The sequence below is a fragment of the Xyrauchen texanus genome, chromosome 1 (assembly GCF_025860055.1).
Source record: "Xyrauchen texanus isolate HMW12.3.18 chromosome 1, RBS_HiC_50CHRs, whole genome shotgun sequence".
Taxonomy (NCBI): domain Eukaryota; kingdom Metazoa; phylum Chordata; class Actinopteri; order Cypriniformes; family Catostomidae; genus Xyrauchen; species Xyrauchen texanus.
In genome coordinates, this window is record NC_068276.1 from 17,016,362 (window position 1) to 17,043,636 (window position 27,275).

Genomic DNA, 27,275 nt, shown 5'->3' on the forward strand with positions numbered 1-27,275 from the left:
AAAAGAGATGAAATGAAAGTATTTTGCATCTAATCCTTTTTTATTTTTAAATCATCTTGAAAATGACCAGGTCTAAGGGGAGGCTGGGGAGTTATAGCCCCCTCTGATTGCTCTTGTGTCCCTGCTGAAACTTCTGATGCCGCCCAGGCCAACGGCAAAACACGATTAAGGGAGGACCGACCCAAAGACAATAATTGAGGAGCACCCCACCGACAAAGAGATAAAAAGTTGCCTACACTAAAGATCAAAATGCCGGATCTAGCTCAGACCTTGCACCATTAGGAGGGCATAAAAAGAAACAAAAATCAAAAACTAAATTCTTCTTCATGAAATTTAGCCTGAACCGCTTAACATACAACCTTTAGTTTTAGTCTTAGGTTGGCTATATATCTTTCTTTCTTTTTTTTACTTTATACTTTCAAGAAATATATAAGACTAAAGAATTTCCTGCATCTATTTAAGCATCTATATATATATATCTATATATCTATATATCGATATATATATATATATCTAATATATATATATATATATATATATATATCTATATCTAATATATATATATATATATATATCTAATATATATATATATATATATATATATATCTAATATATATATATATATATATATATATATATATATATATATATATATATATATATATATATATATATATATATATATATATATATATATATATATATATATATATATCTATATCTATATATATATATATATATATATATATATATATATATATATATATCTAATATATATATATATATATATATATATATATATATATATATATATCAACTATATCTCTATATTTAAAAAAAGGGAAAAATTTTTACTTTAAATATATATATATATATATATGTATTTATTAATTTCTCATTACACGTTTCAATTTCATAGAACTTTGTTATGAAACTGAAATGCATAAATCTTGAAATGATCTTTGCGTGAAATACCTACATTTCTTATCCATAACCCCAAAATGAACATTCTCTCATCATTTACTCTCCCTTATGCCATACAGATGTGTATGACTTTCTTTCTTCTGTTGAACATAAAGATTTTTAGAAGAATATTTCAGCTCTGTAGGTCCATACAATGCAAGTGAATGGTGACTAGAATGTTGAAGCTCTAAAAAAGCACATAAAGGCATCTCCTGTTGATTAATCCATGTCTTCAGAAGTGATATGATACGTGTGGGTGAGAAACGGATACATTTTTAAGTCCTTTTTTATGATCAGTCTTTCACTTCCACATTCTTTTTGGTGATTCACATTCTTCTTCTGTTTTTGGGTATTTGAACCTACTAGGCAGAGATGAAAATTTATAGTAAAAAGGACTTAAATCACTCACACCTATTATTAGTGGACAATATGACCAAAATCTTATATCATGATATGAGAAATTTTATATCACGATATACTGTATATCGCAATATAGTATTTTTTTCTGGAAAACCAATAAATATCGGTTAACATAATAAATAATGTATACCATATTGTAATGCCTATTTTTGTGAAATCTAGTCAATGAAATAAATAATTTTTATATGAAAACTTTATAATATTATTATATTATATTATGAAAAATTATAATAATATTCAACTTAATAATAATTTTTTCTTAATTTAGAATTTGACAAAGTTAAAAATAAAATAAACACTCAGTTTTTAATAAACCATACCAAACTTTCCTAAAGAAACTGAAGATCTTGGGCCTGGTGTAGCTCAGCACGTAAAGACACTGACTACCACCACTGGAGTCATCAGTTCGAATCCAGAGTGTGCTGAAAAACTCCAGCCAGGTCTCCTAAGCAACCAAATTGGCCCGGTTGCTAGGGAGGGTAGAGTCACGGGGTAACCTCCTTGTGGTTGCTATAACACACGCTATGTCTCCGTGGTAACGCTCTCAACAAGCCACGTGATAAAATGCACAGATTGACGCCCTCAAACACTGAAGCAACTGAGATTTGTCCTCCGCCACCCGGATTGAGGCGTGTCACTACACGAGGACTTCGAGCGCATTGGGAATTGGGCATTCCAAATTGGGGAGAAAAAGGTGAGAGAAAAAGAAACTTAAGATTCTTTTCAAAGCAAAGTAACATGAAAATAACATGTCTTGCAGAAAATAAATGTAAAAAATTTTTAGAAAAAGTATGAAAAAAAGATTGAATTAACGCGGAGTGCATCTTTTGGCTATTATAATATTCTTTAACGTGCTTCATTTTAAGGTTTTAAAACAGATTGTATGTATTAGCACAAGTGATTGTCGCGCGATGGTTTGCAGGTTACATTTTTCTAATCTGTGTCAATTTTTGTGAACCAGATGTCGCACCTGTTTTAATAACAAGCTCCCCTAGATTTTCTTATTCTTTGTTTTGATCACATCATCAAAATTCATCAAATGATGGAGATGTACAGATGTGCGGTGTAGATAAGCGCACCTCGTCATGTTAAAGTGATGATCTAGGTGTCTGTATCGCAGTGATGCTGTCCCGGCAGAGTGTGTCAGTCAGATCATGGTGGAGTCTGACTTCTGCATCCTCTGCTGTAGCTAGAGTGCTCAGAACTGGCCCGCAAAATCACAATTGCAAAGAATCAGCCACAAATTTGTTTAGCACGTTTGCGCCATTGCCTGATCTGCATAATTCCTTTAGTGAATCTGCCGTTAAACCAGCACGTGCAAATAACCGCAAATTAATTCCCTGGATTCAGATTCACATGAAGCAGACCACTGATTAGATACAGTCACGCTGCGCACATGGATATATACACATTGTGATATACACGATAAGCAAAATCTCTGTTGATTGACACTTTATATCATCACCACAATATATATCGTCAAATCGCCCAGCCCTAACACAAATCATATCTCAGAAGACATGGATTTCCACCAAAGTCATATGGATTACTTTTATGATGCCTTTATGTGCTTTTTGGAGCTTAAAAGTGTTGGTACCCTTTCACTTGCATTGTATGGACCTACAGAGCTGAAATATTTTGTGTTCAGCAGAAGAAAGAAAGTCATACACATCTGGGATGGCATGAGGGTGACTAAATGATTCATTTTGGGGAGAATTATTCCTTTGAACATTATTTTATATTTTTGCTGTCTTGCAATTACTGATATTCCCTTCAGGAAATGCAAATCTAGTTTAAAATACTCAAACAAAATGTCTTAGAAAATGTTGTTATTACATCAAAAAATCTCAAAATCATGGGTGACATAATGATCCAAATATAAACCAAAGAACCTTTAACACACACACACACACACACACACACACACACACACACACACACACACACACATCAATAGAATCTCTTATACATGAATGTTTCATTTGTTTCTCAAGCACATACATATGGGTTGACGGCAAATGTGAGTGTTTCGGCAGTAACTTCCTGTCATGTGTTACAGCAAAAGAGAGGCAAAAAACCACAGCATAACATACGTTATAGCTCACTTCTGTTGGCATGTCTCTGTGCTTTTCTCTTTTTTGTCTCAACTAACCTGTCAAACCTATTTAACACCAACTTCCTTATTCCAAGTTCTCTACCTCATCATTCTAAACCAGGGGTATAATTCTCAGGGCCGATGTTAAACTTCCTAACTAACAGCTTCCTACAGCCAAACATAACCTAACCTTAACCATTCAGCAAAGAAAACCACAGCACCACAGATCATTTAAAAAAGGACCCTGTCTGTTAACAACGTCAACCCTGTTAAAGACAGAGAGGAAATAAGAAGAAGAATCAGAGGCCATTTAACCACCGGATGAGCTAGTTACTGGCGCTCACAAGTCGATGGGCGTTGGTGCAGAGCGTGTTTCAACAATGTTATTTCCGTATGCAAGAACGCAACATAAAAAAGAGAAGGACGACAAAGTATGCAGCTTTAAAGAGTTTGAAAGCTGTACAGAATCCTCAGGTGGAGCTGGTCTCCAGGGTGGTTAATGCACTTTACAGATGTGAGTCTATCTCTGGTTAAGCAGACAGAAAGAGCACTAACCACAGCACATATGCTGACATATACCAGCATTTGAACTAAACTGCCATGACATCCCTCTGAACCTCTGCATAAGTGAATTTTGTCATTGAAACCCTGTTTCATTGACGTTCTGAGCATTTTAGGCCCCTCTTTAAAAGCTGAAGTGTGTAATTTTCTATTCAATATTAAAATGCTTTCTCCCCTCACAGTTTAATGTGCAAGGACTATTATAATTAAACCATTTACAGGCTGATTTCTCTTGAAGTGTCAACACTGTTGCATTATCAAAGCGAACCTAAGCTGCGTGAGACTCAAAAGAGGCATCATGGAGATAAATCAACTGTTTGATTGAAGCGTACTGTTGACGAAATATGCAAGACATAAACTGAAGAAGAAACATCTGGGGAAATATATCTAATGCAAAATATCTAATGGAAAATGTTCTCCATTTGGCAATAATGGCTCTCACTGTGGTTCTTTGGAGTCCCAGAGCCTTTGAAATTGCTTTGTAACCCTTGTTGTATTGATTGAACAGGGCTGGCAGTAATCAGGCCTGGGTGTGTCTAGTCCCCATTATGAATGAAGTTTCATAGATTTGGAGATTTAGCAACTAAGGAGGCAAATACTTTTTCACACAGGCCCAGTTGGTAATGGCTAACTTGTTTGCTTCATGAAATAACATTATAATTTAAAAACTGTATTTTGCGTTTACTCAGATTGCTTTTGCTTTATGTTCGATTTTGTTTGAATTTTTGAAACAATTTAGTATGAGATATACACAAAAATAGAAGAAATCAAGATAGGGGCAAACACATTTTCACAGCACTGTAGCAATGGGAGAATTTATTTGTGATAACATGCCAAAAAAACAACATGAAATTCGAGTTCAAGCTTGTTATGGCACAGATCTGCTGAGATGGGTGAAAATAATGATGAGGCAGCGATTCCTTTTAATATATTTGTTTCTTTTTCCAGATTCTTTCTCTACTCTCGCGTGCTCTCCATTTCATTTCCTTTAGCTTATTGCCGGTCACTCGCTTGTGAGGACAGTTCGCACATCTGTTGATAAGGGCTTGAAATCCATCATAGCATTTGCAACGGGGTAATGCAATCTACACGCAGAGAAAACAGATGGAAGAGTGCCTACGAGATGCTTGATAAAGCAACAACCGCGCTATTTAAACAGCGTTACTAGGTGCAGGTGAGGAGAGGAGAAGCTGACAGCTGCACTCTCATAAAAGCAGATATATCTCATCCTGGACCAGCTACGTCCAGTTGTGGTTATAATTAAAAATAAAATGAATAGGTGTGGCATAATTAATTAAAATAATAATTAAATACTATTAAATGCTTAACAATGCTTTAAACAAAAAAATATATATAATCAGTTGAAGTATTTAATAGCATTCAGTGTGTTTCTTTCTTGTGCTTTTAAGGTTCTAAAGAAAGAAACAGAAAGATTGTGATGCTCTTCTAAACTATATGGCCATTTATTTAATGTCGTGGATATTCCATGTTTTGTTCACGGCTCATACTGTATGTTAAAGGTCAGTTTATGTAATGTGACTCGTTCTGATTTTTGAAAACAGCTGTTAAATAAAAAGCTGAGAGGAAATAAAATCATGAAGCATCAAGAAATGTTTTATAATCGAATCGTCACCCTTTGAATTGTAATCAAATCGAATCCTGAGGCCAGTGAAGATTCACACCTCTATAAAAGAGCCAATCAACTTTTTGATAAAGACATCACATGTCAGTTTACTTGAGAGCGCACATGCGCATTAGCTAGACTAGCCTTTTTTTTGTGTGTGTGTTCCAAGCTAAAGTAGCACAATTTCTGATACCATTGTTGTCAGATTTTATTGCAGAGTTGAAATATGTTATGTGCTTGTATCTTGACCAACCACTTTGGAGATTTCGGCCTTTCCCCATGCAACCAAATGGGAGCTGTACTTGTACCCTGCTCGTATCCAATAGGGATGTGCACGAGTAATCGATTACTTTGTGCACGAGTAATCGATTACTCGTTCAGCTTTAAATATCCGACTAGTAAAAACACTACACATATATCACAATTTGATATTCCTTTGTGCTTTTGCCTGCTGTGGGCAACAATGAAACTGCTTCTCTCACGTAAATCTTGCCGGTACAGCTAAATACATTGGTTGGCGCTGTGGATGCAAGGAATATTTCACCCAAAAACAAAATTGTCATTTTTTTTTTTTAAAGTGATTGTATTGCTTAAGAAGACTAGGAATGTGTGTGTGTGTGTGCGCAAATTTTTTTGTTTCTGTCATTTTTTAATCTAGATGTTGTTGTTTATGCATAGTGCTCTTTTTTAGATTCAAAGGTTGAAAGTTCAACTTAATAAGTTTTATGTGTTAAGTACTCCACTATAAAAATACTCCAAATGTCCATACCTAGTATCTAATAAAGAGACAGAAAATAGCTGCTCGCAAGTGTTACGGACATGGCTTGTTACAAACGTGACCTGACTTGCCTTGGGAACAGGAAGATGCCGCGTTCTAGAAACCTGTTCGAAAACAATCATTATTTTTGTGATTCTGTTTGTCAACATTGATGGCGCAGAAATTATGCAAGTCAGTTTTACAGGCCACGTGAAATCTTAATTTTAGTTTTATATTTGAGCATCGAGATCATCTATACGCTAGTTCTACTTCTAAATTTGACAAACAATCTTTTAGTACACATTTTAAATGCAACTTAGCAGAACAATGATAAAGCATACATGTCTGAATATGGCCCCAAATTGTCTCAAATGTTAAAAGTGAGAAAATGAGTAGCCAGATTGATTCGACTCTGCCTGACACACTTGAAGCCATTTGAACACTCATGGCTGAATAGTGTTTAAGAGGCAGAGAGGAAGACCATACTACAAATACCTCATTCAACACATGCAGATGTCACAGGAAGCATAGCTAAGCAGCCTGCGGGTATTCTCAAGAGAAATGATGCTCTGCAAAATTGTCTCTTGTTGTCTGTCACCCTGGAAACCACCATCAAACTGACAATTGCCCAATAGGACATAATAGGCCTATACTCATAACCCTAAGAAAGAATCTCAGACTCAAAATATACACCGATGAGCCACAACATGAAAAAAATCACCTGCCTAATATTGTATAGGCCCCCATCATGCCACCAAAACAGTGCCAACCCACATATTCTGTGATGATATTCTTCTCACCACAATAGTACAGAGTGCTTATCTGAGTTACTGCAGACTTTGTCAGTTCAAACCAGTCTGGCCTCTCATCAACAAGGCATTTCCATCCACAGAACTGCCATTCACTGGATGTTTTTTTGTTTTTGGCACCATTCAGAGTAAATTTTAGAGACTGAGTATGAAAATCCCAGCAGATCAGCAGTTACAGAAATACTCAAACCAGCCCATCTGTGGTCGCAATTTCGAATCCAGAGTGTGCTGAGTGACTCTAGCCAGGTCTTCTAAGCAACCAAATTGGCCGGTTGCTAGGGAGGGTAGGGTCACATGGGGTAACCTCCTCATGGCCACGATTAGTGGTTCTTGCTCTCAATGGGGCACGTGGTAAGTTATGCGTGGATCGTGGAGAGTAGCATGAGACTCCACATGCTGTGAGTCTCCGTGATGTCATGCACAACGAGCTATGTGAAAAGATGCGCGGATTACGGTTTCAGAAGTGGAGGCAACTGGGACTTCTCCTCCGCCACCCGGATTGAGGTAACCGCACCACCACAAGGACCTACCAAGCAGTGGGAATTGGTCATTCCAAATTGGGAGAAAAAGGGGATGAAACACAAAAACATAAAAAAAACAATCATCCATGCGATTATCTAATCAGCCAATCATGTGGCAGCAGTGCATAAAATCATGCAGATATGGGTCAGGAGCTTCAGTTAATGTTCACATCAACCATCAGAATGGGGGAAAAAATTGACCTCAGTGATTTGGAGAGTGGCATGATTGTTTGTGCCAGATGGGCTGGTTTGAGTATTTCTGTAACTGCTGATCTGCTGGGATTTACACACACAACAGTCTCTAGAATTTCTTCTGAACTAAAAACATCCAGTGAGCAGCAGTTCTGGAAATGCCTTGTTGATGATAGAGGTCAAAAGTGAATGGTCAGACTGGTTTGAACTGACAAAGTCTACCGTAACTCAGATAACCACTCTGTACAACTGTGGTGAGAGCTACACTGTAAATCCACGCCTTTTGGTGTAGATCCATTATCTATTTGATTCAAAGCATTGCTTAGTATTTCAATGAATGTTTAAGTGCAAGCCAGATGATGCAGGTAATGTGAATGTGTTGGTGTAATTGCAGGTCGGACTGACGGGTAATTTATTACTCAGCATAGATGGCATCTATATAAACAATAAAACAACTGATTTAAATAAAAAATAAAAAAACTTGATGAGGAATATCTTACATATACAGGCTATATACGGGGTGAAATAATGATATGTGCGTCTCGAAATCTAATAAGCTGCCTAACTAGACAGCATGCACTCGCCTGTGATGCCCACAAATGCTGTCTAGGTAGGCAGCTAGAGAGAGAGAGAGAGAGAGAGAGAGAGAGAGAGAGAGAGAGAGAGAGAGAGAGAGAGAGAGAGAGAGAGAGAGAGAGAGAGAGAGAGAGAGAGAGAGAGAGAACGCTCTTAAGTTACTAACCACAGCAATGGACGTCCTCACCGCCTCTGACACACTTTGTCTGAGCTCCGCAGCCGTTCCAGGTTTGCTCAAACCTTTTGTGAATTTTCGCACTTCAGACATGTTTTCCCTCTTTTAGTTCGGCCGTAATTCCATCAACGTCCTAATAGCGGAAAGCGGCATCACAGCACGCCAATCTACGAATCTGACAGCAGTGGGGATGCGAGCGGGGCGGGGCTACTTGGACCAGCTTTAGCTCCGCCCACATTGAGAAAGTTGCCTGATACAGTGAAACCCCTCTCAGATATGCACGTAATTATTTTTAATTGACTAAAGTAAGGTTGTCTTTGTTTAATTTTGAAAGCCATTGTCATAACATGGATCCTGTGGTTAAAATAGTAATGAATTCAGTGTTTTTATTTAAAAACAGACCTTAAAAGCATGTACTTTACCTTTATCATTGTTTTTATCTTTTTTCCCTGAGCTATCTGTGGCCTGTTTTATCCCTAACCTTTGTTTCAGCAGCATTTTATTATTTTTCATACATGAAAATAAATGTTTTTGCAAATGTGATACCATCTCACCACTAAAGTGATCACAGGCTGACCTCTTGTGGTTTTGAACGGAATCGAACTGTACAAGCTAATGCAATAAATGTCAAATGTATCCCTATAAAATAACCTAAAAAGGCAAGAATACTTTTTTTAATTATAAGCATAATACAATTATTTTTCATCTATTTATTGTTTCCACATGTACACATTGCATGCTAATATACATTACATGGTTAGTTGAAATTATAAACTACATATATTATCTTATTTATACATACATATACATTATAAATTCTGTACATATTATGCTCATATTCACCTGCGAGCTAACAAGTGCATACACATCCACACATACCGCTAGTGTTCTTGCATTATTTAGTACAATTCAGGGGTTGATCAAAAGAAGAAAGGCAAAGTTGGCATATGCGGTGAAAGATCTGTATTAAATCTCTCTCTCTCTTTCTCCCTGTCTCAGCTACATTTGGTTTTGAGTAACTGATGAGCTTTTCGACTCATGCTGGATCTCCATGGCTTCACCAAACTCTTCATGTTAACCATTAGACGACCTTTTCTCACATCCACATGTCCCACTACAAGATATTCCATTCCTGCAGAGAGAAGAACACTTTTATCGGTCTATGGTAAATCAAACGAGCCACTAAGGTAGACATGTATCAGCAAAGATGGCCCAGTAAATCTATTTATGCAAAATAAATGCATTCATTAGCACTTCTTTAAATGTTAATCCCATAAGTACACATTTAGTAAATGAAAACTTCAGTAATATCGTCAAAACAACACAGCAAAAGCTGCAGTTATCATGATTACATCTGATATGGCATTATATCCTGTAACTAGTCGTCCATGGAGTCCGTGCTCATGGAGTTAATCAGAAATCTCTGCAGATTTGCACAGAATTCAAGCGCCCCTTATTCACAAAACTTCCACGTATTCGTTTGTTTAATTTTACAGTTAAAATTTAAATTAAAGCTGCAAGCAGCGATGAACGGGCCCTCACACCTTGGTGCACGTTAGGACTGCTGTGCCAGGGGAATGTCTCTCCAATTTGTTTAGCATTTTTTAGCACTTAAATGTTGTTAAGAGTGTATCACAGTGTAAAACATGTAATTTCCTGTTGCCAGTAGGCGGCGCTATGACTATGACTGAACATTGGCATTTAAAAGTTTTCAGGCCGGGACTCTTATAAAACATGTGAAGTTTGGGCAGATTGACATTGTATGTTTGAGTTACAACAACTTCCTGTTTCATGGCGAAACATCGAAATATGCCAGGCTGCCACGGACAAGCCGTTCAAAGAAAACTCAAAAGCTTCACAATTTAGCATCGTTTTAGCATCCTTTAGCAAGGCCTTTAGATTAGACTGACGAATATGATGTTGAAAATTGAAGAGAAAAATTAAAATGTCTGACTTCCTGTTGGGTTTAGGATATGGCTCTAAGATACTTTTTTGTAGGTCTTTGCATGTTACACATGCCAACCAATTTTCGTACTTGTAGGTGAAACGTGGCATGAGGGCTGCTTCATTGAAATTTTGTAGGTGCCGCAATCGAGCCATTTTGCAACAATTCTAAAACCTGTATCAGATGTAAATTTTCACCACTTTTGAGGTGCAAGCATGTTTAAGCCTCAGAAATATGATTCGTTTCACATCAAACTTTGTCAGGCCACCACAGACACAACCTTCAATTAAAACTCAAAAGCTGCGCAATTTAACATCACTAAGGCCATTGGATTAGACTGACCGAATATAATGTTGATCTGATTAAATCTCAGAGAGGAGATTGTAAAAGTACAAGACCTGGAATTAGCTGTTGTCAGTAGGTGGCGCTATGACCATAACTGAATATTGGCATGTAGCTGTCTTCAGGCCGGGACTATTATCAAACGTGAAGTTTCGTGCAGATTGGACATTGTTTGTATTAGTTATAACAACTTCCTGTTTCATGGTGAAATATCGAAAATTGTCAGACCGCCATGGCTGCGCCGTGCAGTGAAAACTCAAAAGCTTCGCAATTTAGCATCGTCAAGGCCTTTAGATTAGAATAGCCAAATATGATGTTGATGCAATGAAATCTCTAGGAAGAGTTTGTTAAAGTACGAGGCCTGGAAATGGCAAAAACGGACCAAAAATTGGAAAGAAAAATCTAAATTGGTGACTTCCTGTTGAGTTTAGGGCATGGGTCCTTGAGACTTATTTGTAGGTCTTGGCATGTTACACAGGTGTACTGAGCTTCGTACATGCAGGTGAAACGTAGCGCAAGGCGCACAATGTTGAAATTTTGGAGGTAGCACTATCAAGCCATTTGCCATACCTCATTCTGAAAGCCATATCAGATGTAAATTTCTCCCACTTCTGGTGAGTTTTCGAGTATGTTTAGGCCCTTAAAAATGCGATTCACTTTGGAAAAAAAAATACGGAATAATAATAAATGGAGCACATACAATTATAGAGTCCTCACACCTCGGTGCTCGGGCCCTAAATATGGTTGTATTCGTTAACATTAATTAATACAATAGGTATCATGAACTACCAATTAACAATAATATTTTACCCAACATTTATTCATCTTTTCTTAAAGTTAATAAATCATAATACTATAGTTCATTGTTTGTTCATCTAAACAAATGCAGTTAAGTAATGTTAACAAACAACCTTATTTTAAACTGTTACCAATTTTCCTAGCTATAATTGCCTTTTAAAAAAATGCTGCTTAAATAAAAGCTAAAATTGAAATATTTATCACCAATTTGATCATACTTTCTGCTAAAAATAGAAAGAGTAAAGTTAGTAAAGTAGAAGTTTACTTTACTAATGTAAGATTGTTTGCCATATTTAATGCCTGATCTTCTGTAAAGCTGCTTTGAAACTATGTGTGTTGTGAAAGGCGCAATACAAATAAAATTGACTTGACTTGACATTGCCATATTTAAATCTATTCCACAGAATTTTGAGGATTTTCCACTACAATGCAGAAAGCATGAAAAAAAAAAAGTATGCAGTGTGTGTGTGTGTGTGTGTGTGTGTGTGTGTGTGTGTGTGTGTGTGTGTGTGTGTGTGTGTGTTTGTGCTGACCAGGGTATAATACAGGACAGGTGCAGCCTCGTGAGGTCCAGGACTCAGGATAAATAGTTTGATTTCCAAGAGAGAGTCTGAGGCTTGAGTTATCCCACAACACCTTCAGAACCTTCACATCCACCTCTGCATGAGTCCCCTTATCATGAGCACCCAGCACTCTCAGCTTCACTGCTACACACACAATTACACAAATACACACACACACACACACACACAAATACACACACACACACACACACCCTCATGACATACATCCAATAAAACACTGAGGTGAACTGAGTTCACAGCAAAAGTGCTCTGGTCCTGGACTGCTTTATATGCTACTTACCATAAGCATATTTAATGTTGCAGAATACTTTGCTGCTTCCAAGAGCTTGCTGTTTGCATACACATTTGTCTGTCAAGAAAATAAATACCCCACAATTAAAGTATTGTGCTGGCAGTTTGTTTCGGTTGCTAAGACAACTTAAAAACAGGCTTGAAATTAAAAGACAATAAGCTTCTCGTGGAAAAAAGACAGCACTGCTATCAGCTTAAAGATGTTCATTTAATACCTGGATGACTGAGGGCAGAAAAAAGCTCCTCTGTTCGAAAGAAATGATTTGCTTCTGTGCCGTTGTGATCTGATTCAGACCTGAAGACAATCACACAAACAGATAAACAGATTTTAAAAAGCAGACACATGCATGATGACGATATATTAACTGTAAAAGAAAATACAGTGAAGATACTTTTTTAATTCCATTAACAGTGGTCCCAAAAAGTGTTTCAAATCATAAGCCACACTTAAAAATAAAGGATGAGTGATCGTGGATTTGCCAACACTGATAACTGAGCTGGTGAAAATGCTGATAACCAATTAATTGGGGGATAGTTTTTAAAATAGATTAATAGAATGTTAAAAAATGTTCTTAGTGTTTCCTTACTATGACGGACACGGACAGAGGAGCTACAAGAGTCCAAAATGAATAAAATCCCATATGTAGTTTATTGTGCGACCAAAATCCCAATAATAGCCTGAAAAAAAATTTATTAAGATTAGGTCCATAATGTGGGACTTTTAACTATAAACATGCCCGGAAAAGACCAGGGACTCTTGTATATTTATCATTTTTATCTTTTATAGCCTATACTGTATATTCACCAGATAAGGTTTAATGAGGTACAAGGTTTATTATTATTTACAAGGCATTAAGTTGGAGACACAATGTACAGTATGTGCTGATGGGGCACGTTTCTTTATAGTTGCATTTTTCCTTACATGCCCTCGCTACAATTTAAAACACTTCATTTTCTAATAAAAGAACAAAATATGCATTGCATATACAATTGAGGACAGAAATTTGGCTGAATATTGTCAATAAGGGCAGAAATTCGAATATTCGCCGATTTAAGACAAAATGCATATTCAAATGCTAAAGCTGTGCGTTTGAATTTTGGATGTGTGCCAGGTACTGGCGATGACTTCAGACCGATTGCATTCTTGCGCTAAAAAGGCTGGATGATGCGCAACAAAATGCAGTTCTGTAAATACAGAAACCAGGTGTCTCGAGACACATTTTAAAGGTATTTTTAACTTGACACGGCATCAGCGCTCCTGCATGAGACACCGAATAAGCAAAAACAAAGCGAAACAAAGACTGGAGACTGAAAGACTGGTATACTGGATGGTGTGAACAGCCCCTTACAGTAGGTGGGAGTCTTTGGCTGTTGCGTCTTGCTCTCTTATCAGCATTTCTCAGATTAAGCAATGGGTTTGTCTGTAAAGGATTTCAAGTTGGAAATGTGTGTCTCGAGATCATCGTGTTCTGTCTGTTTGAACAGCCCCTGACCAGGGTTCATGAGCCACTTTACCACCGAGTTCAGCCAAATACCACTGCTATCTGTGAATATGTCTACCCTACATACAGCTGTAATGAATGAAAAACACTGTGGTGTATCACTATTATGAAGTTTGAGTCTATGGTAGTATATAATGTGGCAGCAGTGCAAGTGTAACACCATGTTAACACAGAACAGCCAATTGAAGCGTTTCCCCCCTCATTTTTTTTTTTTACTTAAAATTTGAGAATATGAACCGACTAAAAGATTTTAATTTTTATTTCATGCACTTTAGTTTAAAATGTTTTTAACAGCCAGGAATGTTCTTTGCAATATTTCACGGTGCTGTATGGTTATATGTATTCAATGCGCACTCTTGTGGACTAAGAAAATAATGTCAATTTAAAAAATCAGCTGACTTTAAAATTTGAATTTAATTTAAAATTCTAATTTAGTTATCAAATGGAATGTTCAATTACTTTTTGGGGCTACTGTAGATTCTGGTTGTCAATTGGGTTATAAAAACAACCATTAGGAAGTGTATGTAGTCACCTAATCATACAGTCTCCTGTGTAGGGGTCACAATCATCAGAACACTGGCAGGGCTTGCAGCCATATTCATCGAAACCCCAGTATCCCAGCATGCACTGGTCACAATGCGGCCCAGCCACGCCTGGTTTACAAGTGCAATCTCCATTATCAGGGTTACAAAATGTGGATCCGACATGATTGCACATACACACTGCAATTCAGAGAGAAGAAAGTTACACAAAATATACACAGAAGAATACAAAATATGTTGGATATACTATTTCTATGAACAAACCTCTAGCCCTAACTTTTAAACTTCAGTATGAAACAATTTCTGCCCCATTTGTATCAAAGAATGATTCCTCCATACGTCCGGCTTGTTGAGGAGCGGCTTTTCTATACCAAGTTATTAGACAAATAACAGGTGAAAAAAAATCCCATATACTTACATTGAAGGAGGGACCTGAGCCATACAGTAACTAGTGACCAGAATATCATAAAGACTTGATGATGGGCTCTTTAAATTTGGGCAAATAAGCAGGGGCAACTATAGGATTTCCATATTAGGGGGGCTCATCCCCCAATGATGCTATAAAATTTGCACATTTCTATGTTTTCCACACTGTTGTATTGATATTGTTTTGTTTAAAACTGTTTAAATCATTCAAGCTAGCCAGCAAAAATTAATTACGAATATTGTCATTTTCTATAATAAACTAATATATATATATATATATATATATATATATATATATATATATATATATATATATATATATATATAAAACTAATAATAATTATTTCAGTGACCATTTTTGTGCATCACACATTTAGACCAGTAGGTTCCAACAAATGAAAGTCATTTATGTGTTTTGAGTGAGTCATTAAACCATTGATGAAGCACATTCATCTAATTATACTTTATTAAAACATTTTCTACAATCTATTAAGAAACTTCAGCAGAGTGGTTAAGCATCATAAGCATTTTCCCCACAAATGACAAAAACAAGATTTATTTTCTGAACTGCTTTGCATGAGTATCCAGTGTGGCGAGGTGAGCAAGAGACACAATCCGCTGAGAGGTGTTTATTTTAAATAATAAACAACATCACATATAGATCAGGTAGGGTTTATTTGGGCCGCAGCTTTTCTGATAACATCAGGCGTTTCATCAATATCATGTGGTCAGTGGCGAATGATCAGACTCATCTCTGATCTCTGAATGGTGAGACTGTCATCTCACTTGACACCGAAAAGGCGTTTGATATGGTAGAATGGGTTTATCTTTTTAAGATTTTGGAAATATACGGGTTTGGGAATACTTTTATTGGATGGATTAAGTTACTTTATAGACTTTATAGTGGCGGTACAAACAAATGGATTAATTTCAGATTATTTTACTCTAGATAGGGGCACCCGGCAGAGTTGCCCTCTTTCCCCATAATTGTTCTGTCTTGCGCTGGAACCATTAGCAGCCACGATAAGAAAGGAGGATGACTTTCCAGGGGTGATGGTGGGAGGTGTGGTGCATAAGCATTTACTTTACGCTGATGCTATTTTATTATTCCTCTCCGATCTTACTAGATCTATGTCTTGTCTCCGCAGAATCATTCATTCCTTTTCTAAATTTCCGGGATACAGAGTCAGTTGGTCTAAATCCAAAGTTTTGGCTCTGACTGCACACTGCCTGGTAATGGCTTTTTAGCCAGGCACCTTCCAGTGACCCAAACAGGTCATTAAGTATTTGGGTATTTTATTCCCAGCAAATTTGGGTGATTTAGTTCGAGTTAATTTCAACTCTTTAATAAAAAGGTTTTCGAGCGATGTGGGCAGGTGGGCTTCATTACATTTGTCGATGATTGGGAAGGTTAATGTTATTAAATGTAATTGTATTCCAAAATTCAACTACCTGTTACAATCTCTCCCTGTAGATGTCCCACTCTCTTATTTCAAGCAATTTGAGAGCATAGTGAAGTCCTTCATTTGGAATGGGAAACGTCCCAGGTTAAATTTCAATAACTTACACAGGCTGACTGACAAAGGTGGGCTAGGCCTACCCAAGATTTTGTTTTATTATTATGCATTCGGTCTCATTGGTCACTTCCACCTGAGTGAGCCCCTCCCTGGTTTTGTATTGAACAGGAAGTTCTTGCCCCTATTTCGCCATTGCAAAGCCTTTCTATCAAACATACCCGGTGAAGTTAAATTACACCCCATTATCTCGCATTTGCACTCGGTATGGACAAAAGTGTCCAGAGTGTTTAATTCAGACATTTATTTAAATGTTGCCTCGAGTATATGGCTGAACCCTAAATTATGTATTAATAAGTCCCCTTTCTGCTGGTCAGATTGGATTGTGAGGGGGATTACTACACTCGGTGACCCAAATGAGAGAGGAGTGTTGAGACCTTTTGAAAATTTGGTTTTGGGATTCCCAGATCTCAGTTCTATAGGTATTTACAGCTGCGCTACCTGCTCTATACTATTTTTGGGAGTAGAACACACCCCCCAAAAGCAGCATATACTCTGGAAATGGTGATTACTACTTTTGGAAAAGGTCATGAAGCATCAGTGTATTACTCCCTGTTAATTCAGTCAGAGTTTCGTCTTCTCTCAAGAGATTATGGGAAAAAGATTTCAACTTGGTATTGGAGGAGGGAGTGTGGGCTAGGATCCTAAAAAGCATTTAAGATTTTGCATCAGTTCTACTGGACCCCCTCTTGATTGTATAGGTTGATCTTAAAGACACACCCACCTGCTGGTGCCAATCAGAATACGGGGACACAATACATGTATTCTCTGGATGTGTTCAGATATTTATGTGTGAGGTGTTGAACACTGATTTTTCATTTAGCCCCAGAATCCTGGGTGATGGGTCGAAACTTACCATAGAAGACAAATATTTAAAATTTGGGTCCTGGTTATGATTGGTCAGAAAATCCTCCTCAGTGGGTGGAAGTCGGATGGGGCACCCTCATTTAAGGAATGGTGCGGAGAGATGGGCGAGGTGGCGGCGTTTGAGGAGATGTTCTATAGAAGGCTGGGGAAATGGGATTTGTTCGCCAGAAAGTGTGTGGGGGGGTGGGGGGTATTTGGCTTTTTTTAGAAGGTTTTTGGGGAGTGGATATGGAAAGGGATTTGTAGTTTAGTTGGGTATCTGTTTTATTGATTTTATTTGATGTCTTGTTTTTATTTTATTTTGATGATCTAGTTGTTGGTGACCACAATAGTGCACTTGCATTGAATGGACCTAGAATAATAATAAACAACATAAAGTGTTAAAAAATGAAAAAATACTGTCCACGGGGAAAAGTGTCCAAAATAAAGGGGATCTGGCACCCTTGCGGTGAATGAGGATATGTGAAGGCAGGGAGTGAAGAGAGATTAAGGTACAGGTATAATGGGCGTGGTCTGATTGCCGCAACATGCTCCCCTCCTGCATCAGGACGCCATTTAAACTTCAAATGCAATATGACCACATGCGGTTTTGACTACCTTTGTATGTGTTTTTTGTGATCCAATCACAAAACATTTTGCAACTTGTTACAACTGTATTTAGCACTGACCATTTGCTATTGAATCATCCGAAACCCATCTTAATACCAGCTATAAACAGGGCCAAAAAAAGACTGCAGCCTAGTGAATTCTATAGAACCACTTCCAGCGGAAGTCGCACCCACATTGTTTTCCCCAGTAAAGTCCCAGGAAAAAGGTGGATAGGATTCTTCCGATTTTTTATCATCTGCTGTGCATTCATTTCTTGCCACCAAACATCCCCTGCATAAAGAGTTTCTTGATGACTTTTTGTTCTCAAAGACATTTGAAGAGAGCTGTCCCAAACAGACAGACTGACTCTGAACATACGCCGTCAATTATTGCGAGACTGCTGTCATCTGATGATTAATCTGTCTGCCTCCACACACACACACACACACACACACACACACACACAATATGTGCAATTTCACACACACACACGGCCGAGATCCCATCCCTGTTCTTGTTATTCCACATGTCCCAGCCTGCTGTAAGTACCATTAGCATTCCGAGCAGGAACAACATTCAATACCAAACATCCCCTCGATGTGTGCATGCGTGTGTATGCTACAATATCTGACATGTTCACTGATACGAAGAGTTCCTGAATATTGACATCATCTAGGCTAAACTGCAAACATAATCAGATTCTCAGACGTTCACATTAACAGCTTTCTAAACAGGGATTAACATGTAGGCTAATAATAATAATAATAACTACAGACTAACCCTGAGCTTTTTGCATTTTTAGAATTTAATTTATTGCTTTCATTTCATTTATTCATTATCTCAAAATGTTCCCAAAAACATGGTTGTCTGATTTAGCTCTCTTCTGGGCACAAATCTGTTCCCAAACTGTAGTTGTTAGTACACACACCAATTCATTCTCACTGGAAAAAGACAGAGAAATAAGGAACGAAAGTGTAGAGTGGGGAAAACACAGAAACCCCACATACCATTTTAAGCAGCTTTTCAAAATCTGAGATGAATGGCTTTCATCTTAGTCCAAGACAAAAACACACTCACAAACACACACATATTAACAAATATGTTGGTAAAAGACACGTAAAGATTTTTTAGAATTTTTTTTTGTAAAAGTATTGCGAGAAACACACCTACAGCTATTTTATTATATTTTGAGTCAACATATTTTTTGTGTAAATGAGCCCATGTGATTGACGTGTGAACGTGTGTTTAAGGCGTGTGCTGAATGTTTGTGTGTCTTACGCCTGCAGGAATCCGGGGCAGTCAAAGGTCTCTCGGGGTCTCTGTAGAAGCCGCTCTTGCAGTGCTGGCAGTGATGGCCACTGGTGTTGTGAAGACAGTCACACACACCGCCGCTCCGCTGACCTGAACGTAGCCATGCGGTCTCGTCAAAGTGACAGCTCTTTGCGTGGCTGTTACACTTGCACTCTACATAACCACACAGATGCAATAAGTGACCTTTGAGCAACTGTAAGTGGTACTTAAAGGTAAAGTGTGTATTGGTTTTTCCATGTTAAAATGGTTTCACTTATCCAAGTAAGCCAGCCATAGGTCGACTTCCTAAAGAGTGTAAACTCTGTGGCTCTTTCAAAACATTGCTCTGTTTGTGTGATTAGTACAGCACTGGCAAGTTCCAATCACATTTTCTATAGCACAATTTTAAATACCTTTGCAATTCCTTTGATGCCGCTACTGGCACAGAAATAGAGAGCAACACTGCCCGCTTACTCCTTTAGCCGTCTTGATTCAAAAGCATTTTTCCCATAAATTTTTTCCTTAGGGATTTCATAGAATCAATCATAGAAAAGTTGCAAGCCATGAACAAAATCAACCAGCTCTGATGGGATTCACAACCTTTACAAACTTTGATTTGAAGAAGAAAAAAAAAAAAGTAGGTGAAACTCAGACAAAAAGACAACTTGATTACGTTATCCACAATGTGTCATAGGCATTGCAGAGCTCTAATGGTGCACTTTGTTTGCCGCAATTCTCTGATTGGTGGATCTTTTTCATCAGAATCATGGGTAGTGTAGTTCTTCACCAGAAATTCCACTATTGAACTTAACGCTTTAAAAATGAAGTTGAAATAACACAGACTGGTGGCTTAAGCAGCTGTATATACCATCGATTTGGTACATCTATCTAGTTATTGTTAAGCATCAATTCCCCTATGGACAAAATGAATGCAATATTTATATCCAGATCATCATTGTTGCACTCTATTACACACTTCACCTTTAATCCATAAAATTCAGTAATCAGAGTTTTATATAGGAAAAGATACTTACTAACGCACTGATGAGCTTCTCCAGTTAAACCGTTGGCTGGCTGCCATGGCCGGTCGTTGTACAGGTGATCACACCGTTCACAGTGTTCCCCTGCTGTGTGATGTCGACATACACATTTACCATGCACCTGCAGCAGAGACCAGAGATACATATAATTCACCATACAGTGAATTTTATGTTCACCCAATGTTTACCCAAGAAGACTTCACCATCAAGTCAAACATTAATTTGCTTCAATGTCAATGATATATTGAAATTATATTATCAAATGACATTGCCAAATCATAAACCAGCCAAAAATTAGGTAACCATGGAATTTACCTGCATAATGTTACACAACATCAGGTCTGCACATCACGATATGTTATGCATAATGAACATGTTCAAATTGTAAAAAAAAAAAAAAAGAGAGAGAGAGAGAGAGAGCAGCTAAAGGGACACTTTGCAAAGCTGGATTCAAAGCAAGCAGGTGAATCCTGAATCGTGATAAATGTATAACAACAGATCAGTCTCCAGTGAGGTATTTGTAACTTCCAGGTGGAAGTAATGTTTAACTTCAACAGTAAGTTCAACAGTATAAAATAAATAAGTATAAAACAATAAGTGAAAAGTCTAATCTTCCATTCAAGATGAGGTACAATCACAAGGCCCCAGGACAGAGAGTTAGGGAGAGTCTTCTGAGCCTTTATAAAAATGTATAAATCATTCTCTGAAATGTATTTAGGGGGTGAAAAAAAAGGGCTGTGGTGTGCTGGAGGGTGCACAACCCCGGACCTAACTCATTTTCAAACCCTGGTTACTGCCCTGTGGACGGATAAGCATTTACACCTCAAATGCGCTGTGGTCACATGCGTTTTTGAGTAGCATTGTATCTTGTTTTTGTGATCCAATGACCACATGTGATCGGATCACCCGAAACGCATCTTAATACCAGGTGAAAACAGGGTTGTTTTTTCCTTTAGTGTTCCCTGTAAGAAAGACATCAGTCATAGATGAGTAACTATGAAAGAATTCTCATTTTTGAGGGAACTGGGATTCGTTTTTTTAAATATGTAACATGCGGTCACAAATGTGTGTTTATCGTTATGTTATAATGGCTAACTATGGCTTTGAAACTTTTCTATTGCAGCCCTTCTCATTTGATTGCCTCCTTTGGATAAAAGCGTCTACTAAAGGAATAATTTAGTTTTAAATAAATGCTTCAAATGCATCCAATCAGAATCCAAAGTTAGTGTCAGAATTGAACTATGCATTATTAATTGATAACAGTACAAGTAAACCAATGGTTGAAGTCTTAATGATCATTTTAAGTAATTGCTAACTACATACTAAGTATGTTTTGCTGTTTCAATCTGTGCCACATTACACTTCTTCCCATAATCCCTGTCCTTGAGTCCTCTGCACTTCCTGCAAACCCCCATGCTCTCCTACATCCTTTTAAATGAGTTATGAGCACAACATCTGTCGCTCAAACATCCTCAATAAAAACATCCTCCTCGCCCGCAACACCCATGTTTACCGAACGCTTCTCCTCACTATCCAAGACTCCATCCATAAAGTAGTCCTCTCCTCCATGAGCGTTTGAAAGAAAGTACGGATACACATTATCCATCACTCTGCGTGGAATGAAAACAGGGAAATCTGAGCAGTGAAAACAAACAAACGAGAGAGGAACTTAACGATGAGGCAGAGAAAGACAAATGAGCAGTCAGAGAGACAGATAGAAAGTGAGGGAGGGGAGGGAGGGAGGGGGCAAACTGGCAGTGTTCCCTCCAGTTGGCATCTGAAACACTTTCACATGTTTATCATCATAATATGGGAGAAAATGCACTCAGACACACACAAACACACACACACTCCCTGCTTACCAAAACATTCCTGCAGGGGCACACAAGGGTTGCGTGTGAGCACGTGTTCCTATTATGAGTGTGGATGGACAAAGCATGTCAGTGCGCCCGTGTTTGTCTGCATGTCTGGGTGGGTAGTGTGTATGTGAGCACGCATGCTTGCCGATTGGCACGGGGAGTGTATTTTGTCTGGGATGTTAGATCAAACGGTCTGACCTTTGATAAGAGGGCAACGAGTTAATGTGTGTGTGTGAGCGAGTGAGACTAATTGCTGTCATTGTTTGATCACAGCAGGCAAACAACAACTCAATTAGGACAAGGGGCGAGCAGCTGAGGCCCACATTTTCGTCTTGGCGCTTGTTATCTGGATTTCTCCTCGGTTTCTCCCCTTTCTATTTTCCTGCCTGATTTCTTGTCTCTTTATCTTTCAGTTTCTATCGGAGTTGGGTTTTACTGTAATCTCTCTGCAGAGATACAGCCAAATGAACAACAAACACATCGTTTATATAATCTGGAACAAAGAAAGTGAGAGTGAGGGGGCAAGAGAGTGAAAGACAAAAATGGATGATTAGGAACTGTTTATGTAATCATATGGGAAACCTGTGTTCTTGGAATGTAGATAACAATCACTAAAAAACTAATTGTACAACTATAGTAATTACTATGTTATCATCCATGAACTACTTAAAGCTGTTTGTCCTTATTCTTTTAAATGGTCACTTTTCTCCTTTATTCATTTTTAATTATTTGGATTAATTTTATTATTACATTGCATTAACACACACACATATATATACATATATATATATATATATATATATATATATATATATATATAGTAAACATATAATTTGATTTGTTAGATTTTCTGAAAACAAGACTTAAATATATTAAAGTAATAGTTCACCCAAAAATATTCTCTCATCATTTACTCACTCATGCCATCCCAAATGTGTATGACTTCGAATTTACTATGAATTTATAAACACAAATTAAGTTTTTAGAAGAATATTTCAGCTCTGTAGAACCTCACAATGCAAGTGAATGGTGATTGGCACTTTGAAGCTCCAAAAAGCACATAAATGCAGCATAAAAGTAATCAATTCAACTCCAGTGGTTAAATCAATGTCATGACATGATAAGCGTGTATGAGAAACAGATTAATATGCAAGTCTTTTTTTACTATAAATCCCTAGCAACAGCAACAAGCTGTAGGTGGCGATATGCACAAAAATGCAAATGGCCAAAAAAATAAAAGAATGTGAAAGTGGAGATTGATCTGTTTCTCATCCACACCTGTCACTTCAGAAGACATGGTTTTAACCACGTATGGGCTATTTTTATGCTGCATTTATGTGCTTTATGGAGCTTCAACTTTCCGGTAACCATTCACTTACATTGTATGGACCTACAGAACTGACATTTTCTTCTAAAAATCTTAATTTGTGTTCTGCGAGTCATACACATCTTGGATGGCATGAGGGCGAGTAAATTATGAGAGAATTTTCATATTTGGGTGAACTATCCTTTAATTAATTTGCTCCTTTAGTAAATATAATTTGTTTTAAGAATAGTATTATAGTTGATAGTATTAATGGAGAATTAAGATTTCTTTACCTTGAGATATTTTCATGACAGTTATGCACATTATACCCCCCAGTTATCATTACTGCAATGCAAAAAAGATGGTCGTTATGATATTCTCATTACATGTGGATATAACAATTGAAAAAAAATATTTTTTTCAATTGTTAAGCATTTATACTGTACATCATAGTTTCACTCCTTTGGTACTGCCTTTAATTCTTTACTGATTTTGTTTGAATAAAATTATAATTGTACAACAGTTTCTTTTGTATTACTGTACAGTAAAGAAAGTTTTGTGGAAAAGAGAATATGATTAAATATGTTTAAATATGACATGGACAGAGAATCACCCTTTTATAACCAGAAGCAGATACTGGATAAGCATTAATAGGCAAAACAATAAAAGAAATGTCTGTATTTCAAATATACACATACCATATGTTTGCTAGGAGGGTGTGTGATCTGCTCGTCCCCAGCAGGCACACACTGGTCCGCATGTCCATGGCACAAACAGCCTCCCTTTAATATGAGGTCAGAGATGGCATAGTAGGCATTGGGCAAGTTGGAGTCAGGGAGTTTACGATGGCAAGGGCATAGCTGTGGCTGAAGTAGACGCAACCGTATGTTAGTGATGCCGAGGTTGGCACGAGCAGGGACACTGTACGGATCTATCTGTTCCCAGGGTGACAGAGCCCGGTAAATTACCTGCTCACATAGACACAGAGAGAGGGAGAGGGAGAGGGAGAGAAAAGGCTGTTTGTTGACTATTTAGATGATTAAGCTTTTAATAAAAGTGTTTTAAATTAGCATTTTTTTATGGCGGTAACTGTATTGGATGTTAACCCTATTTTACTTTCATATCGGTGATTTGTGCATCGGAGATGCACAAAGTTCTGTCTGCACACACTCACCTCTCCATTGGTGCAAGGCCATGCTGTGGAGTATTTCTGTGTGCAGCTGTGTCCATCCTCCAGGTTGAACACTTCATTGCAGTTCTGGGCATACAGCCTCAGAGTGCTCCATGTGCGCCCAAAGTCCTGCGAGCGCTCTATTGTCATGGTAGCAGGGCGTGGCGAGCGGAATATGATAATGAGATGAGTGAAGTAAAATTCCACCTCCAAGTCCAGTTGTAGAGTTTCTATGGCAACACCCTGAGCAGACTGCCACCAGGTTGGTGGGTGTTTGAAGGGTGAGTCTGTCATGGAGGCAGGTGGGTGTGCGCGGTGCGCAACTGAAGAATCGCACACCTCACAATGCAGCACACATTTATCATTATGAAAGTTGCAGTACCGCTCTGGAGAGGTTAAACCACATTGTGAGATGGTCTGTACTGGACGCCCGACTGCTAGGTTTCCCATGCGTGGATTACACACCCGATACTCACATCCTGACACATATAAACAAACACTTTACACATACAGTACAGTACAGTAGATTACACACACACAAATTTCATGAAAATTGTGCATTTGTTAGAATTTTCTTTAATACAAAGTCAACCGGACGACAGGTTGACTGGTAGATACAATAGTCCCAAAAAGTATTTGGACAGTTAGTCCACACTTAAGTATGTACAAAATATCAAATTAAGTGGCATTTATTCAAAAAGATGGAACAAGCACAGAGGTTTAAGGTTTTAAATGATAGATATACTGCTCAAAATAAAGACAAACTTAAAGAAATAGTTCCCCAAAAAAATAATTTATTATTATCCCAGATGCATTTGACTTTCTTGCTTCTGCAAAATACAAACAAAGATTTTTAGGAGAATGTTTCAGCTCTGTTGGTCCTCACAATGTAAGTGAATGATGAACAGAACTTTGAAGCACCAAAAAGCACAAATGTGCAGCATAAAAACAGTCAAATCAAATAAAAGTAACCCATACGACTCCAGTGGTTAAATCCATGTCTTCAGAAGTGATGTGATATGTGTGGATTGAGAAACAGATCAATATTTAAGTCCTTTTTTACTATAATTCTCCTTCATGCCCAGTAGGTGGCGATATGCAAGAAAAATGTGAATCATAAAAATAAAAAAAAGAAGAAGAACGTGGAAGTGAATGTGGAGATCTATAGTAAAAGGAGGACTTAAATATTGATCTGTTTCTCAACCACAGCTTTCAAATCACTTCTAAAGACATGGATTGAAACACTGGAGTCATATGGGTTACTTTTATTCTGCCTTTATGAGCTTTTTGGAGCTTCAAAGTTCTGGACATCATTCACTTGCATTGTATGGACCTACAGAGCTGAGAAATTCTGAGTTCAGCAAAAGAAAGTCAAACATCTGGGATGGCATGAAGGGGAGTATAGAGATCATTTTTATTTTTGGTTGAACTATTCCTTTAATGTGATAAATTCACCTGTAGTTCACTCTACTATGACATACATAAGGAAGGAAATTACTTACAGGTACTAGAACTGACAATGGGACCAGCTCTTTAAAATTATTTGCAAAAATTGGAAAAGAAAAGTGTTAGTTCTGAGAAAGGTTCTAGCATCATTTCAGGTAGCACTTGGTTTGATATTTTTGTAATGTAATGCAATGACATTCATCATTTTTTTGTATGCCTACAAATCCAAATACTGTATTTTGGGGGCTAAAAATAGTATATAGTAGCCACAAAAAGTATTTGGCTATACAGTATATGTAAGTAAACACCTTTTTAACAAATGCAATACATTACAAACGTACAAATAGACCTAATTCATATTATATTTGCTACTTGCAGAAATCTGACTGGTGGGTTCAGACATCTGGATGTTGGGTGTGTATGTAAAGTTTGTTTTTCTTTTGCATAGTCAAATCATCCCCTATCCCTCACACTCTGTCGGTTTTATTAGGAAGCAGCGCTTGTTTTGATCGCACATGCGGTGCGCCAAAGCGGGTGATTAGTTTGCATGCGTTAAAGCGCAAAACACTGACCTGAACGCGCAGGGTGAGAAACGCTAATCACGAGCGCTGCGAATAAAACACTGCTCCCTGTCAGCTCCATTTTAGTCACCAATCCAGAAAAAAATATCCACATACACGTATCAAGCCTTGCGAGGGTTTTAATCCACAATAAGCACTGGAACCCGATTCCGCTCCAGAGTCTTCAGAATGCAAGTAGGAGCACGACTTCATTGGCGTGGGTTGGCCAGGTGCGCGAGCGCTGAGCCGAGCTGATCTGCCCCCACAACAAACAGAAACTATTCACCTGAAAAAGGACAGAAATCTCGCGCGACAGCGCCATTAGTGTGCAACTTCAAATAAGCATCCTAAATCACTTTGAATCTCTTCTTTCTCCTGTGACAGCTGTACGCATGTGTTGTGCGCGTGTGTTGATCTGAACGCTTCTCGCGGGGTTGCGCGTGTCGCTCTG

The 27,275-nt window shown here is 37.8% G+C and overlaps 2 protein-coding genes across 4 annotated transcripts in view; both read right to left on the minus strand.

Moving 5' to 3' along the window:
- The window catches only part of LOC127651550 (dedicator of cytokinesis protein 11-like), a 119,425-nt gene extending 110,566 nt beyond the window's left edge, over positions 1 to 8,859 (minus strand). For both annotated transcript variants that reach the window (XM_052137454.1, XM_052137446.1), the window contains exon 1: positions 8,685 to 8,859. In XM_052137454.1, coding sequence (XP_051993414.1) covers positions 8,685 to 8,786 — 102 coding nt within the window. In that variant the 5' untranslated portion in view covers positions 8,787 to 8,859. The remainder of the gene's footprint in view (positions 1 to 8,684) is intronic.
- Positions 8,860 to 9,402: 543 nt separating this feature from the next.
- LOC127646904 (netrin-4-like) lies at positions 9,403 to 27,275 on the minus strand. Of its 2 annotated transcripts, none has more exons than XM_052130895.1 (10): positions 26,942 to 27,275; positions 24,822 to 25,297; positions 24,346 to 24,615; positions 20,477 to 20,603; positions 19,431 to 19,616; positions 14,688 to 14,877; positions 12,869 to 12,948; positions 12,643 to 12,711; positions 12,312 to 12,485; positions 9,403 to 9,825 (listed from the first exon to the last, which is right to left on the minus strand). In XM_052130895.1, exons 2-10 carry the CDS (start codon positions 25,266 to 25,268, stop codon positions 9,689 to 9,691), a joined length of 1,680 nt encoding a protein of 559 aa, XP_051986855.1. In that variant the 5' UTR covers positions 25,269 to 25,297; positions 26,942 to 27,275; the 3' UTR covers positions 9,403 to 9,688. The 2 variants fall into 2 exon arrangements, with proteins under 2 accessions (XP_051986855.1, XP_051986847.1); XM_052130887.1 differs by having other exon boundaries at positions 26,837 to 27,275.

Excerpts from the sequence above, each read along its gene's own strand:
- LOC127646904 (XM_052130887.1), bottom strand. The coding sequence starts at position 26,939 with ATGTGGATATTTTTTTCTGGATTGGTGACTAAAATGGAGCTGACAGGG. Across the intron at positions 12,712-12,868 it reads TTCTGCCCTCAGTCATCCAG|ACAAATGTGTATGCAAACAG; the intron begins GTATTAAATGAA and ends TTTTCTTGACAG. Across the intron at positions 9,826-12,311 it reads CTGTCCTGTATTATACCCTG|GAATGGAATATCTTGTAGTG; the intron begins GTCAGCACAAAC and ends TTCTCTCTGCAG.